The following is a 14235-nucleotide window of genomic DNA, read 5'->3' as shown; positions in this document are numbered from 1 at the left end:
ATCACGGCGGGGGACACCAGAAATGGGCTTCACACATTGTACCCATGTCGGGAATCGAACCCGGGTCTTCGGCGTGACGAGCGAACGCTTTAACCACTAGGCTACGCGAACTCTGTAGGAAGAGTAAGTATTATCAATATAATCTTACTTATAATCAGCTGTGAGCCAATACCCTGTGAGCCTCACTGGGCCACTTGTAAGAACATATACATAGATACGATTCCTTTAATCATGTTTTTGCAATGCAGAATATATGCATAATACAAAAATGACACAGAAATACAGACACTGTCCTGTTTCTTTAATACATGTATTTCAGTTGTTATACTTGAAGAGGAATCCTAACACATTTTTCTCAAAATGTAAAAAATAACAAGTCAATTTTAATAAAATTTACATTTTCCTCTTTAGGGAGGCAGCAAGTATAAAATCAATATATATTTAGGTATAAGGGGGCACGGGTGGCCCAGTCGTCTAAGGCACCACGATACACTGTGCAGTCGCATCCCTTGGGCACGCCAGAAATCTATGATTGTGGGTTCGAATCCCGGTTCGCCCCGATTATGTTTCTAGGTTTGTCAGCACCATACCCGTGCTCGTGGGTTTCACCAAAGTGGTAAACGTCTGAGACCTGCATCACCTCGGGCTTTCCTCCCACATTTAGCTTACACGCCGCTATATGACTGGAATACTGTTAAAAGCGCCGTTAAACCTAACTCATTCACTCATTAGGTATAAGGTATGAGTTTATACTTACAGGGGGACCAACTGGTCCTGGACGGCCTCTTGGTCCCATGAATCCACGTGGTCCCTGAAACACAAAAAGACATTGCAACTTCCATAGGCAGCACACAAACACAGAAACAAACTACCCGTTACATACTTGTTATTGAATTCATTTACTTCCCTAATCACAATGAATCAATTCCTGTAGGTGAGGTAACACAGAAAAGCAAAAACATCCAGAAGCAAACTGTCCTTAGCTGACTAAAAAGTAAATTCAGATCTTCTGGAATAATTACAATGATATCTGTATGGTCCTTAGCAGACTAAATAGTAAATTCAGATCTTCTGGAATAATTACAATAATATCTGTATGGTCCTTAGCAGACTAAATAGTAAATTCAGATCTTCTGGAATAATTACAATAATATCTGTATGGTCCTTAGCAAACTAAATTGTAAATTCAGATCATCTTGAATAATTACAATAATATCTGTATGGTCCTTAGCAGACTAAATAGTAAATTCAGATCTTCTGGAATAATTACAATAATATCTGTATGGTCCTTAGCAGACTAAATAGTAAATTCAGATCTTCTGGAATAATTTCAATAATATCTGTATGGTCCTTAGCAAACTAAATAGTAAATTCAGATCTTCTGGAATAATTACAATAATATCTGTATGGTCCTTAGCAGACTAAATAGTAAATTCAGATCTTCTGGAATAATTTCAATAATATCTGTATGGTCCTTAGCAAACTAAATTGTAAATTCAGATCTGGAATAATTACAATAATATCTGTATGGTCCTTAGCAGACTAAATAGTAAATTCAGATCTTCTGGAATAATTACAATAATACCTGTATGGTCCTTAGCTGACTAAATAGTAAATTCAGATCATCTTGAATAATTACAATAATATCTGTATGGTCCTTAGCAAACTAAATTGTAAATTCAGATCTTCTTGAATTATTACAATAATATCTGTATGGTCCTTAGCAGACTAAATAGTAAATTCAGATCTTCTGGAATAATTACAATAATATCTGTATGGTCCTTAGCCGACTAAATAGTAAATTCAGATCTGGAATAATTACAATAATATCTGTATGGTCCTTAGCAGACTAAATAGTAAATTCAGATCTTCTGGAATAATTACAATAATACCTGTATGGTCCTTAGCCGACTAAATAGTAAATTCAGATCATCTTGAATAATTACAATAATATCTGTATGGTCCTTAGCAAACTAAATTGTAAATTCAGAGCTTCTGGAATAATTACAATAATATCTGTATGGTTCTTAGCAGACTTAATTGTAAATTCAGATCTTCTGGAATAATTACAATAATATCTGTATGGTCCTTAGCAGACTAAATTGTAAATTCAGATCTTCTGGAATAATTACAATAATATCTGTATGGTCCTTTGCAGACTAAATAGTAAATTCAGATCTTCTAGAATAATTACAATGATATCTGTATGGTCCTTAGCAGACTAAATTGTAAATTCAGATCTTCTGGAATAATTACAATGATATCTGTATGGTCCTTAGCAGACTAAATAGTAAATTCAGATCTTCTGGAATAATTACAATAATATCTGTATGGTCCTTAGCAAACTAAATTGTAAATTCAGATCTTCTGGAATTATTACAATAATATCTGTATGGTCCTTAGCAGACTAAATAGTAAATTCAGATCTTCTGGAATAATTACAATAATATCTGTATGGTCCTTAGCCGACTAAATAGTAAATTCAGATCTGGAATAATTACAATAATATCTGTATGGTCCTTAGCAGACTAAATAGTAAATTCAGATCTTCTGGAATAATTACAATAATACCTGTATGGTCCTTAGCCGACTAAATAGTAAATTCAGATCATCTTGAATAATTACAATAATATCTGTATGGTTCTTAGCAGACTTAATTGTAAATTCAGATCTTCTGGAATAATTACAATAATATCTGTATGGTCCTTAGCAGACTAAATTGTAAATTCAGATCTTCTGGAATAATTACAATAATATCTGTATGGTCCTTTGCAGACTAAATAGTAAATTCAGATCTTCTAGAATAATTACAATGATATCTGTATGGTCCTTAGCAGACTAAATTGTAAATTCAGATCTTCTGGAATAATTACAATGATATCTGTATGGTCCTTAGCAGACTAAATTGTAAATTCAGATCTTCTGGAATAATTACAATAATATCTGTATGGTCCTTAGCAGACTAAATAGTAAATTCAGGTTGGTTTGCGTTATCATATTAATTATATGTGTATGGTCTTAGACTACATCTTGAATAAAGCTTCCCTTAACCACGTTTATGGCTTTATCAACATTTAGTGTTGAATGTTTTCATGACACTCACCAGATCTCCCTGTGCTCCGACCAGTCCTGGCTCGCCAGGATCTCCCTGGAAGACAAACACACAATGTCACACACACGACAAGATTGCCTGGCACACACAAGGAATTACAACAACACATGTGTGACTCACACCCATAATAGGTATCCTGTGTGAACATACATTTGACATTTGGGTGAAAATATCGTTTATTTCTAAACATCTTTCATCCTTGGGAGAAATGTGTAACCTATGGTGGTATTCCATACTATTAATCCACATGCTGATGTTGACTATTACTCATATACCATGGAGGAGCTGGAGCAGCTGTTAGATGTCTAGGGGGCACGGGGGGCCAAGTCGTCTAAGGCGCCGCGATTCGCTATGCAGAGTTGCATCCCTTGGACATGCCAGAAATCTATGATTGTGGGTTCGAATCCCGGTTCTCCCCAATAATGTTTCTAGGTTTGTCAGCACCATACCCGTGCTCGTGGGTTTCACCGAAGTGGTAAACGTCTGACACCTGCATCACTTCGGACTTTCCTCCCACATTAAGCTGACACGCCGCGATATAACTGGAATACTGTTAAAAGCGGCGTTAAACCCAACTCGCTCACTCACTGTTAGATGTCTGTATCACTTACCCGGTCGCCATCACTGCCCATTGGTCCAATCTCTCCGGAGTTGCCAGGGATACCCTGCAGTACAAACATAACATTGAACCATACACAGATGGCAGGAGTGCAGGCAATCATGTGGTAACTAGTTATGGTCGATGTGATAAAATGCAATGTATCTATATGATAATTAGCAATTTTTCGATAACATGATTATGCACCTGTGTGATAATCAGCAATTGTTCTATGTGATAACATGTAATGCTTCAATCTGATAACCAGTAATTGTTCCATGTGATAACATGTAATGCTTCAATCTGATAACCAGTAATTGTTCCATGTGGTAATACTAAGTATTCCATATGATAACATGTAACACTTCCAACTGATAATCAGTAAATGTTCCAAGTGATAACATGTAATGCTTCAATCTGATAACCAGTAATTGTTCCATGTGGTAATACTAAGTATTCCATATGATAACATGTAACACTTCCATCTGATAATCAGTAAATGTTCCAAGTGATAACATGTAATGCTTCAATCTGATAACCAGTAATTGTTCCATGTGGTAATACTAAGTATTCCATATGATAACATGTAACACTTCCATCTGATAATCAGTAAATGTTCCATGTGATAACATGAAATGCTTCCATATAACCAGGACAATATGGTCGTTGTGAAGCCGTGTCTAGCGATTGCTACAGCGAGGTGATCACTTGTACTCACGCGATGTCCCTTCTCTCCAGGCATGCCGGGGATTCCGGGGAAGCCAGTCAAACCCTATAGAAGACAAAATTACACTTACAAATATTGAAATAACAATACACACAAAGATATAAATCATTTTCTATGGTTCTTTATCCACGAATCATGTATAAAATATATTACTCTATTCAAGTTATACTTTCTTAAATTAACAGATGTTATATTTCACACAACAATATTATAACCATCTATATCTCCCTTATAACCATATCTACTCCATTTATACTTTATATCCAAATCTACTATGTCTACATTATATCCATATCTACTTTATATCCATATCTACCTTATATCCATGTCTACCTTTTATCTACCACCTATTCATATCTCCATCCCCCGATAACTCCCCTTATGCAATCGAACCTTCCCAACAAATCTATTATATACCCTACCTAGTTATATAGCAATTAAGATTAGCTGTAGCTACCTTCCTTACATCCTTATACTGTATACATCCCCTTTTTCCATCCCACTAAATCTAATCAATCCACCTTCAATCTAATATTCCCTCCACTACATAAATCTATTATATACCAAGTTATATATAGAAATTTAACCATTGTCTGCATCTACCTTGCCTTATATCCATGTACTCGATATCTCCACCTATTGATCCATCTCCAGTTTAAGTTTCCCTCCATTCTATAAATCTATCATACACCTAGTTAGATATCAACTTAACCATTATCTGTATCTACCTTACACATCCATATACACCTGCATATAGCCACTTTTTTCCATATTCCATCCTCCTGTAACTCCCCTAAGTAATCCATCTTCAATCTAACCTTCCCTCCACCATATAAATCTATTATATACCTAGTTACATATCAAGTTAACAAATATCTGTATCTACCTTACCCTAAATCCATATACACCTGCATATAGCCACTTTTTTCCATATTCCATCCTCCTGTAACTCCCCTAAGTAATCCATCTTCAATCTAACCTTCCCTCCACCATATAAATCTATTATATACCTAGTTACATATCAAGTTAACAAATATCTGTATCTACCTTACCCTAAATCCATATACACCTGCATATAGCCACTTTTTTCCATATTCCATCCTCCTGTAACTCCCCTAAGTAATCCATCTTCAATCTAACCTTCCCTCCACCATATAAATCTATTATATACCTAGTTACATATCAAGTTAACAAATATCTGTATCTACCTTACCCTAAATCCATATACACCTGCATATAGCCACTTTTTTCCATAATCCATCCTCCTGTAACTCCCCTAAGTAATCCATCTTCAATCTAACCTTCCCTCCACCATATAAATCTATTATATACCTAGTTACATATCAAGTTAACAAATATCTGTATCTACCTTACCCTAAATCCATATACACCTGCATATAGCCACTTTTTTCCATATACCATCCTCCTGTAACTCCCCTAAGTAATCCATCTTCAATCTAACCTTCCCTCCACTATATAAATCTATTATATTCCTAGTTACATATCAATTTAACCATTATCTGTATCTTCCCCGGCATATATCCCCTTTTCCATAGTCCCCTCTCATATCCTTTACTCCCCACTCTTCAACGCAGCCTTCCCTCCATTCTATAAATCTGTTACACACCTTGTGTTTCAACAATATGTCATGTGTATATCTACCTTATCTCCTGGTGGTCCCATCATGCCTCTCTCACCATCCCGGCCAGATTTGCCCTGCAATGCAAGTTTATTGACTGGAATTACATTCATAAATCATATGCAACATCTTGTACTACAACCAGTTGGGTTGGATCCAAATGAAATGAAACAATAACAGAAATCAATTTTGTGACACTACATGGATATATCGAGACCAGGAGGCCGTCATTCGGCCCTAAGTCTGAAGCAATGTCAGTAAAAAATCCCAAGCTGGAAACCAAAAAATTGCCAAATTATGTTATAATAGTCATAATTAATGTTATTGCTTTGCAGGGGTGATTTGATAAAATTGAATGAATATTGGTTAAATAATAGGAACAAATTCATGTATACACTAAAAATGGAATAAAACTTGTACTGACCCTCTTTCCCTGAGGACCTGGCATGCCAGGCATACCGTGAGATCCCACTGGACCCTGTCGGGAAATAAAAACATACATCACAATCTCTCACAACATTTCCATACATGCAGTGTCCTCCATCAATAAAAGTCACAACTATTGGCTAGACATTTCTTCCACTGAGTCTGTTAACATAATTCAAAAATACAATTATAATATTTTTTTTTAAATCAAAATTTGATAAGTATTGGAGTAACCCCTTGGCTACAAGCCAACATTTGCTTTCAGTATGTTTTTCAATTATTTTCGTCAAGCCTGAAGAAATACACATTGATGGTGCTAGTGGCCTCTACTGGCAGGCTGACCAGTCAAAAGGACATTCAGAGGCCAGGTATTAAGTGTATTGTGGCCTTATACAGAGCTCCAGGTAAGCTGTGCATATAGATCACTATAACCCAATGAATCTTGCTATCTTGCATTCAAATACCGTATTCGACGTAATAAGCGCCCAGGGCGCTCTCAAAATTAGAAATAGGGGGCTCTTATTAGAACATTATTTTGGTGAAAAAAAATCGAAAGATAAATTTCGTGGTTTATACAGACAGCCTAAAATGTTTATATACGAGAGATACATATTTTCGGAATTTAATTGCCCATAATTGAGGGTGCATATAACAAACGAGTTCGTATTATATGTGAATATATAAGTGTTGTGTACACTGATCTATCGGAAGGAGTGCTAATTGGGATTGTTCACTGGCCAATATATTAGCAAATATCACCGTGGGCGCTTATTAGAGCAGGGCGCTTATTACGTCGAATACGGTATGCATGAAAAAGTTCAAAAACACAATAACATAGTAACACTGCATAATTACCCAAAGTAGCCTTTTCAACATACCTGTATGTCTTTTCAGATCTTCAGATCTTTATTTATAATTACTGATCAAATGCAGGCATCATGTATACATGAATATACTGTTGGGAATAAAACACGAAGTGCTGTCTTGCTTATGGTAGCCGAGGCATGCCTATCACTGTTGTGAGCTATGCGACATGTGCAAATTAGAAGTCACAGCAAGAAAACAGCAATATATGCAGAATTGATTGAAGAAACCGTCTACTCACTGGTTTGAAAATACCCAATAAACCACACCCAAAGGATTTATATAATATTGAATACCCAAAGGAAACTATCAATACCCTATGTGTATAATAACAGGGGAGAAAATTCTCAATGGATCAAATATCGTCGGATCATATGTTTTCGGATGTCATACGTCTTCGGACCGCCATGTTTATCATGACTACTCCCACTAGAACGATACTGTTTTTTAAGATAAAGCTGTCTTTTATAAGTGAGTGAGATGTTTTATGGTTGTTCTTGTGACTAGCAAGAAAACTACATATGTTTCTTAACCGTCTGAAGCCCATAACACGGATTACTTATCTGGAGCCCTTGTTACAGGTCAATTACTCCAGCCTCACCTGTTCTCCGGGGTTGCCAGGGTCTCCCTTCTCTCCCTCCATACCGGGTGGACCCTGCAAATACACATTGGGACATTTATGCTCAGGAAGGCAGCATAACACAATGCCACAATAAAAGTTTCAAGGTATAAATGGTGTTGAAATCAACAGCGTTCCCAAACACAATGAACACATGAAGCCAATGCTTCAAGTACCATGAACACATAGTCAATGCTTCAAGTACCATGAACGCGTAGTCGATGCTTCAAGTACCATGAACACACATAGTCAATGCTTCAAGTACCATGAACACACATAGTCAATGCTTCAAGTACCATCAACACATAGTCAATGCTTCAAGTACCATGAACACACGTAGTCGATGCTTCAAGTACCATGAACACACAAAGTCAATGCTTCAAGTACCATGAACACACGAAGTCAATGCTTCAAGTACCATGAACACGTAGTCAATGCTTCAAGTACCATGAACACACATAGTCAATGCTTCAAGTACCATAAAAAACATGTAGTTAATGCTTCAAGTACAGTGAACACATGTTGTCAATGCTTCAAGTACCATGAACACGTAGTCAATGCTTCAAGTACCATGAAGACATGTAGTCAATACTTCAAGTACCATGAAGACATGTAGTCTATGCTTCAAGGACCATGAAGACATGTAGTCAATACTTCAAGTACCATGAACACGTGTTGTCAATACTTCAAGTACCATGAAGACATGTAGTCTATGCTTCAAGTACCATGAAGACATGTAGTCAATGCTTCAAGTACCATGGACACGTGTTGTCAATATTTCAAGTACCATGAACATACAAAACATGAATCCTTTAAGTAGAGTTTACAAAAGTGTTGATGCTTAAAGTAGTGTTTCCATGAAAACACAAAGGTATAAATGCTTCAAATAGCATTAGCATGTGTTCATGAACACACAAAGGTATAAATGCTTCAAGTTGTGTTACCATTATCACATTAAGGTATAAATGCTTCAAGTAGTGGTTCCATTATCACATTAGGGTGTAAATGCTTCAAGTTGTGTTACCATTAACACATTTAGATATGGATGCTTCAAGTAGTCGTTCCATTACCACATGAAGGTATAAATGCTTCAAGTTGTGTTACCATTAACACATTAAGGTGTAAATGCTTCAAGTAGTGGTTCCATTAACACATTAAGGTATAAATGCTTCAAGTAGTCGTTCCATTGACACATTAAGGTATACATTCTTCAAGTAGTGTTACCATTAACACATGAAGGTATAAATGCTTCACCTTATGTTACCATTAACACATTAAGGTATAAATTCTTCAAGTAGTGTTACCATTAACACATTTAGATATAAATGCTTCAAGTTGTGTTACCATTAACACATTAAGGTATAAATGCTTCAAGTAGTGGTTCCATTAACACATGAAGGTATATGCTTCAAGTAGTGGTTCCGTTACCACATGAAGGTGTAAATGCTTCAAGTAGTGTTACCATTAACACATTAAGGTATAAATACTTCAAGTAGTGTAACAATTAACACATGAAGGTATAAATGCTTCAAGTAGTCATTCCATTACCACATGAAGGTATAAATGCTTCACTTTATGTTACTATTAACACATTAAGGTATAAATACTTCAAGTAGTGTTACCATTAACACATTAAGGTATAAATGCTTCAAGCAGTGTTACCATTAACACATTAAGGTGTAAATGCTTCAAGTAGTGTTACTACTAAGACATTAAGGTGTAAATGCTTCAGGTAGTGTTACCATTAACACATTAAGGAGTAAATGCTTCAAGTAGTGTTACCATTAACACATGAAGGTATAAATGCTTCACTTTATGATACCATTACCACATTAAGGTATAAATGCTTCAAGTAGTCGTTCCATTATCACATTAAGGTATAAATGCTTCAGGTAGTGTTACCATTAACACATTAAGGTGTAAATGCTTCAAGTAGTGGTTCCATTACCACATTTAGGTGTAAATGCTTCAATTAGTGTTACCATTAACACATTAAGGTGTAAATCCTTCAAGTTGTGTTACAATTAACACATGAAGGTATAAATGCTTCAAGTAGTCGTTCCATTAACACATGAAGGTATAAATGCTTCCAGTAGTCGTTCCATTAACACATTAAGGTATAAATGCTTCACTTTATGTTACCATTAACACATTAAGGTGTAAATGCTTCAAGTAGTGTTACCATTAACACATTAAGGAGTAAATGCTTCAAGTAGTGTTACTATTAACACATTAAGGTATAAATGCTTCAAGTAGTCGTTCCATTAACACATTAAGGTATAAATGCTTCACTTTATGTTACCATTAACACATTAAGGTGTAAATGCTTCAAGTAGTGTTACCATTAACACATTAAGGAGTAAATGCTTCAAGTAGTGTTACTATTAACACATGAAGGTATAAATCCTTCACTTAATGTTACCATTAACAAATTCAGGTGTAAATGCTTCAGGTAGTGTTACCATTACCACATTAAGGTATAAATGCTTCAAGTAGTGTTACCATTAACACATGAAGGTGTAAATGCTTCACTTAATGTTACCATTAACACATTAAGGTCTGAAAGCTTCAAGAACTCACCGCACGTCCGGTGAGACCGCTCATACCCTGGGGTCCTGATGCTCCCCTCATGGCCAGCTGTAAAGGAAACAAATGTAGCATCATAGGTACTATTTTCCAGTCTTTCCAATTTTCTCAGGGACTGACCATTTTATACACTGGCGCTCAAAACATGCATGGGTGGAGGGTCAAACACTATTTATTTTACCTCAAAACATTTTTTTTATAATCCGGTGACAAGTATTTTTTTCAGAAACAGACTTTTATATCCAAGCCATGTCAAGTTATTTGGTAACATGATTAGTTTCTAAGCTGTAGGAGGCAATAATTCAAAGAGCTTCATAAAGTAAACATGACAACCGAATCTGATGAATGAGCAATGTCAATAACTCGTCATAATTTATTTTTTCATCAAAATTAATCAAACAATATACACTCTATAGCCACACTCAGGTAATGGCCTCACCATATGTTGAGCGAGCATGGTCCTGAATGCTTGAGCTTGGTCCCCTCCTGCTTTCTGATCATACTGCATCTACAACACAATGTACAACTTACAACATAATGTACAACAATGTACAACACAGTACATTACATGGAGAGAGTGAACGGTGGACACAACATAGTGATCTCTGCTAATATGCTGAGCGATGATTTGGTTGGTTGCTTTGTTTTTTAACGCCGTACTCAGCAATATTCCAGCTATATGACGGCGGTCTGTAAATAATCGAGTCTGGACCAGACAATCCAGTGATTAATATCATGAGCAGCCATGACACTTTCTTGAGGAAGTATCGTGGTATTTTTGAGTCCTATAAAGCTCTCGAACCCACACGACACCAATTTGCAGGGACTAGATGAAAGTGTTTTTAAATATTTAACTTAAATACCCACATGTGTAAAAACTAGTGGGTAACAGAAATTTGAATACCCAGATAGAATTACTGATACCCAATGATTTTAAAATGCATGGGTAAAATACCCACAACACCAAAAGCTTATCTGGAGCTCTGGGAACCAATACTCCCAGTATATCAAATGAACAAATGTTCAGGGGGGACATATCTACTCTCACATTTACAAAAGAAAACACACAATGAACAACGTACATAACAAACTGATTTCTCTGGTCTCTTGTAGTTCGTTATATCCATGTTCTACAGTATAGTGAAGTCAGTAATCTGTAGGGACCAGTCATTAATTACAGAGTAAAAGAGTCAATGTATTGAAGTCAGTAATCTCTAGGGGCCAGTCATTAATTACAGAGTAAAAGAGTCAATGTATTGAAGTCAGTAATCTCTAGGGGCCATGCAGTCATTAATTACAGAGTAAAAGAGTCAATGTATTGTAGTCAGTAATCTGTAGGGACCAGTCATTAATTACAGAGTAAAAGAGTCAATGTATTGAAGTCAGTAATCTCTAGGGGCCAGTCATTAATTACAGAGTAAAAAAGTCAATGTATTGTAGTCAGTGATCTGTAGGGACCAGTCATTAATTACAGAGTAAAAGAGTCAATGTATTGAAGTCAGTAATCTCTAGAGGCCAGTCATTAATTACAGAGTAAAAAAGTCAATGTATTGTAGTCAGTGATCTGTAGGGGACAGTCATAATTACAGAGTAAAAGAGTCAATGTATTGAAGACAGTAATCTCTAGGGGCCAGTCATTAATTACAGAGTAAAAAAGTCAATGTATTGTAGTCAGTGATCTGTAGGGGACAGTCATTAATTACAGAGTAAAAGTGTCAATGTATTGTAGTCAGTGATCTGTAGGGGACAGTCATTAATTACAGAGTAAAAGAGTCAATGTATTGTAGTCAGTAATCTGTATAGGGACCAGTCATTAATTACAGAGTAAAAGAGTCAATGTATTGTAGTCAGTGATCTGTAGGGGCCAGTCATTAATTACAGAGTAAAAGAGTCAATGTATTGTAGTCAGTAATCTGTAGGGGCCAGTCATTAATTACAGAGTAAAAGAGTCAATGTATTGTAGTCAGTAATCTGTAGGGGCCAGTCATTAATTACAGAGTAAAAGAGTCAATGTATTGTAGTCAGTAATCAGTAGCGACCAGTCATTAATAATAGAGTGAAATATATGCACAGATATTTGGTATATGTACTTACTGGAATGACAAAGACATGCCCTGGAGGCCCAGGAACGCCATTAGATCCAGGAATACCATCACGTCCAGACAGACCCTGGAGAACAAGCAGACAGCATTCAGCAGTCGCTCAAAGAACATTTCTTCCACAGAAGCTATTTAGACTGTCTTAATTTCAACTAACTCAAAATGTCACAAACGTAAATTATACCCTCCAAATTGTGAGAACAGTCTTTTCACATTGTAGTTTGATTCAGATGGCATTAGAAGGAAACATTTGACTTTTCATTGAAAGAAACAATACAAATAGGACTTTTCTTTCACTCTTTCATTTATTGCATGACTGTGCTTTAGAAGGGACAGGTGAGGTGAGGTGAAATTGGGTTTAACGTCGCGTCCAAGATTATTGCACTTATATAGCGACGTGCATGCACGTGTATGTGTGTGTGTGGCTGCTTGTACTAGTCCGGACTGATGCCGATTTATAGTGCTAGCTCACTGAGATACCATGCCGCAGTTTAACATGAATACCCCACTCAGACACAGTATACTGACTCCGAGCCGACCAGTCCTTGTTTTAGCCCCTTAATGCCGAGCGCCAGACAGGGTAACAACAAGTACAATCTTTTAACGTCTTTTTGTATGACGCGGCCCGGGATCGAACCCCGGACCTTCCGCTCTCCGGGCGGACGCTCTACCACAAGACCACGGAGGCGGTCTTAGAAGGGACAGTGTAATATAAGCTGTTATACCACCCACCTCGAAAAACGTCATCGGACAAAACCTATATCATGTTCAACATAGCCCCTTTCAAATGTCTTGTTAATTGACTTTAACGTCTATTCATGATTTAAACTCACACTGAATAGAATCCAAACACTTTTCTTCAGAAAAACATGACTACATCCTTGCAATTAAAGGTTAAAGTTTCTTCCCTATGGCATGACATAATTACTTGAAATGAATGAAGGTAACAAGCTTGTACTGTGGGGTGTTGTCATCAATTCATCCAGCTAAAATTCAATTATTTCTTCAAAAACATGCAAGCTTTCATAAAGAGAAAGGCGTCACCATAATGGAATGAAATAGAGATGGCACAGAGAGCTGATGAGTACAGTCAAATGTAATCAGTCCTCTTACAGTTAAAGGTTAGGCCTTTTAAAGGGGCACCTAACATCTTTTGAAGTGACATCTGGGTCCTTTTAAATGGACAACTCAAAACATTTACAGTGACACCTCAAGCCTTTTAGATGGACACCTCAATACTTTTAAAGTAATACCACAAACCTTTAAAGGGACACCTCAAGTCTTCAGATGGGTCACCTCAATACTTTATAAGTGATATCATAATACTTTAAAGGGGCACTTTAAAACATTTCAAGGGACACCTCAAGCCTTTTAAATGGACACCTCAATATGTTTAAAGGGAATACCACAAACCTTTAAAGAGGCACCTCAAGCCTTTAAGATGGACACCTCAATACTTTTAAAGTGACAACACAATCTTTTAAAGGGGCACCTCAAACTTTTTGATGGGGCACCAAGCTTTACCCCGCTATTCTTCTATTCAGACAGATATCAAGGCTTTATAG

At 36.5% G+C, this 14235-nt stretch overlaps 1 protein-coding gene across 2 annotated transcripts in view; it reads right to left on the bottom strand.

Moving 5' to 3' along the window:
* Positions 1 to 14235, bottom strand: part of LOC124151948 (collagen alpha-1(I) chain-like) — a 108185-nt gene that overhangs the window by 45423 nt on the left and 48527 nt on the right. For both annotated transcript variants that reach the window (XM_046524653.2, XM_046524654.2), the window contains exons 8-17: positions 12666 to 12740; positions 11011 to 11079; positions 10566 to 10622; positions 7968 to 8021; positions 6501 to 6554; positions 6100 to 6153; positions 4429 to 4482; positions 3724 to 3777; positions 3104 to 3148; positions 758 to 811 (exon numbers count right to left, since the gene is read on the bottom strand). In XM_046524653.2, the coding sequence (XP_046380609.2) occupies positions 758 to 811; positions 3104 to 3148; positions 3724 to 3777; positions 4429 to 4482; positions 6100 to 6153; positions 6501 to 6554; positions 7968 to 8021; positions 10566 to 10622; positions 11011 to 11079; positions 12666 to 12740 (570 nt within the window). The remainder of the gene's footprint in view (positions 1 to 757; positions 812 to 3103; positions 3149 to 3723; positions 3778 to 4428; positions 4483 to 6099; positions 6154 to 6500; positions 6555 to 7967; positions 8022 to 10565; positions 10623 to 11010; positions 11080 to 12665; positions 12741 to 14235) is intronic.

The sequence above is a fragment of the Haliotis rufescens genome, unplaced genomic scaffold, assembly GCF_023055435.1.
Source record: "Haliotis rufescens isolate VD_foot unplaced genomic scaffold, xgHalRufe1.0.p SCAF_8, whole genome shotgun sequence".
NCBI classification, from domain to species: domain Eukaryota; kingdom Metazoa; phylum Mollusca; class Gastropoda; order Lepetellida; family Haliotidae; genus Haliotis; species Haliotis rufescens.
This window is presented reverse-complemented; position numbering and strand designations above follow the sequence as displayed.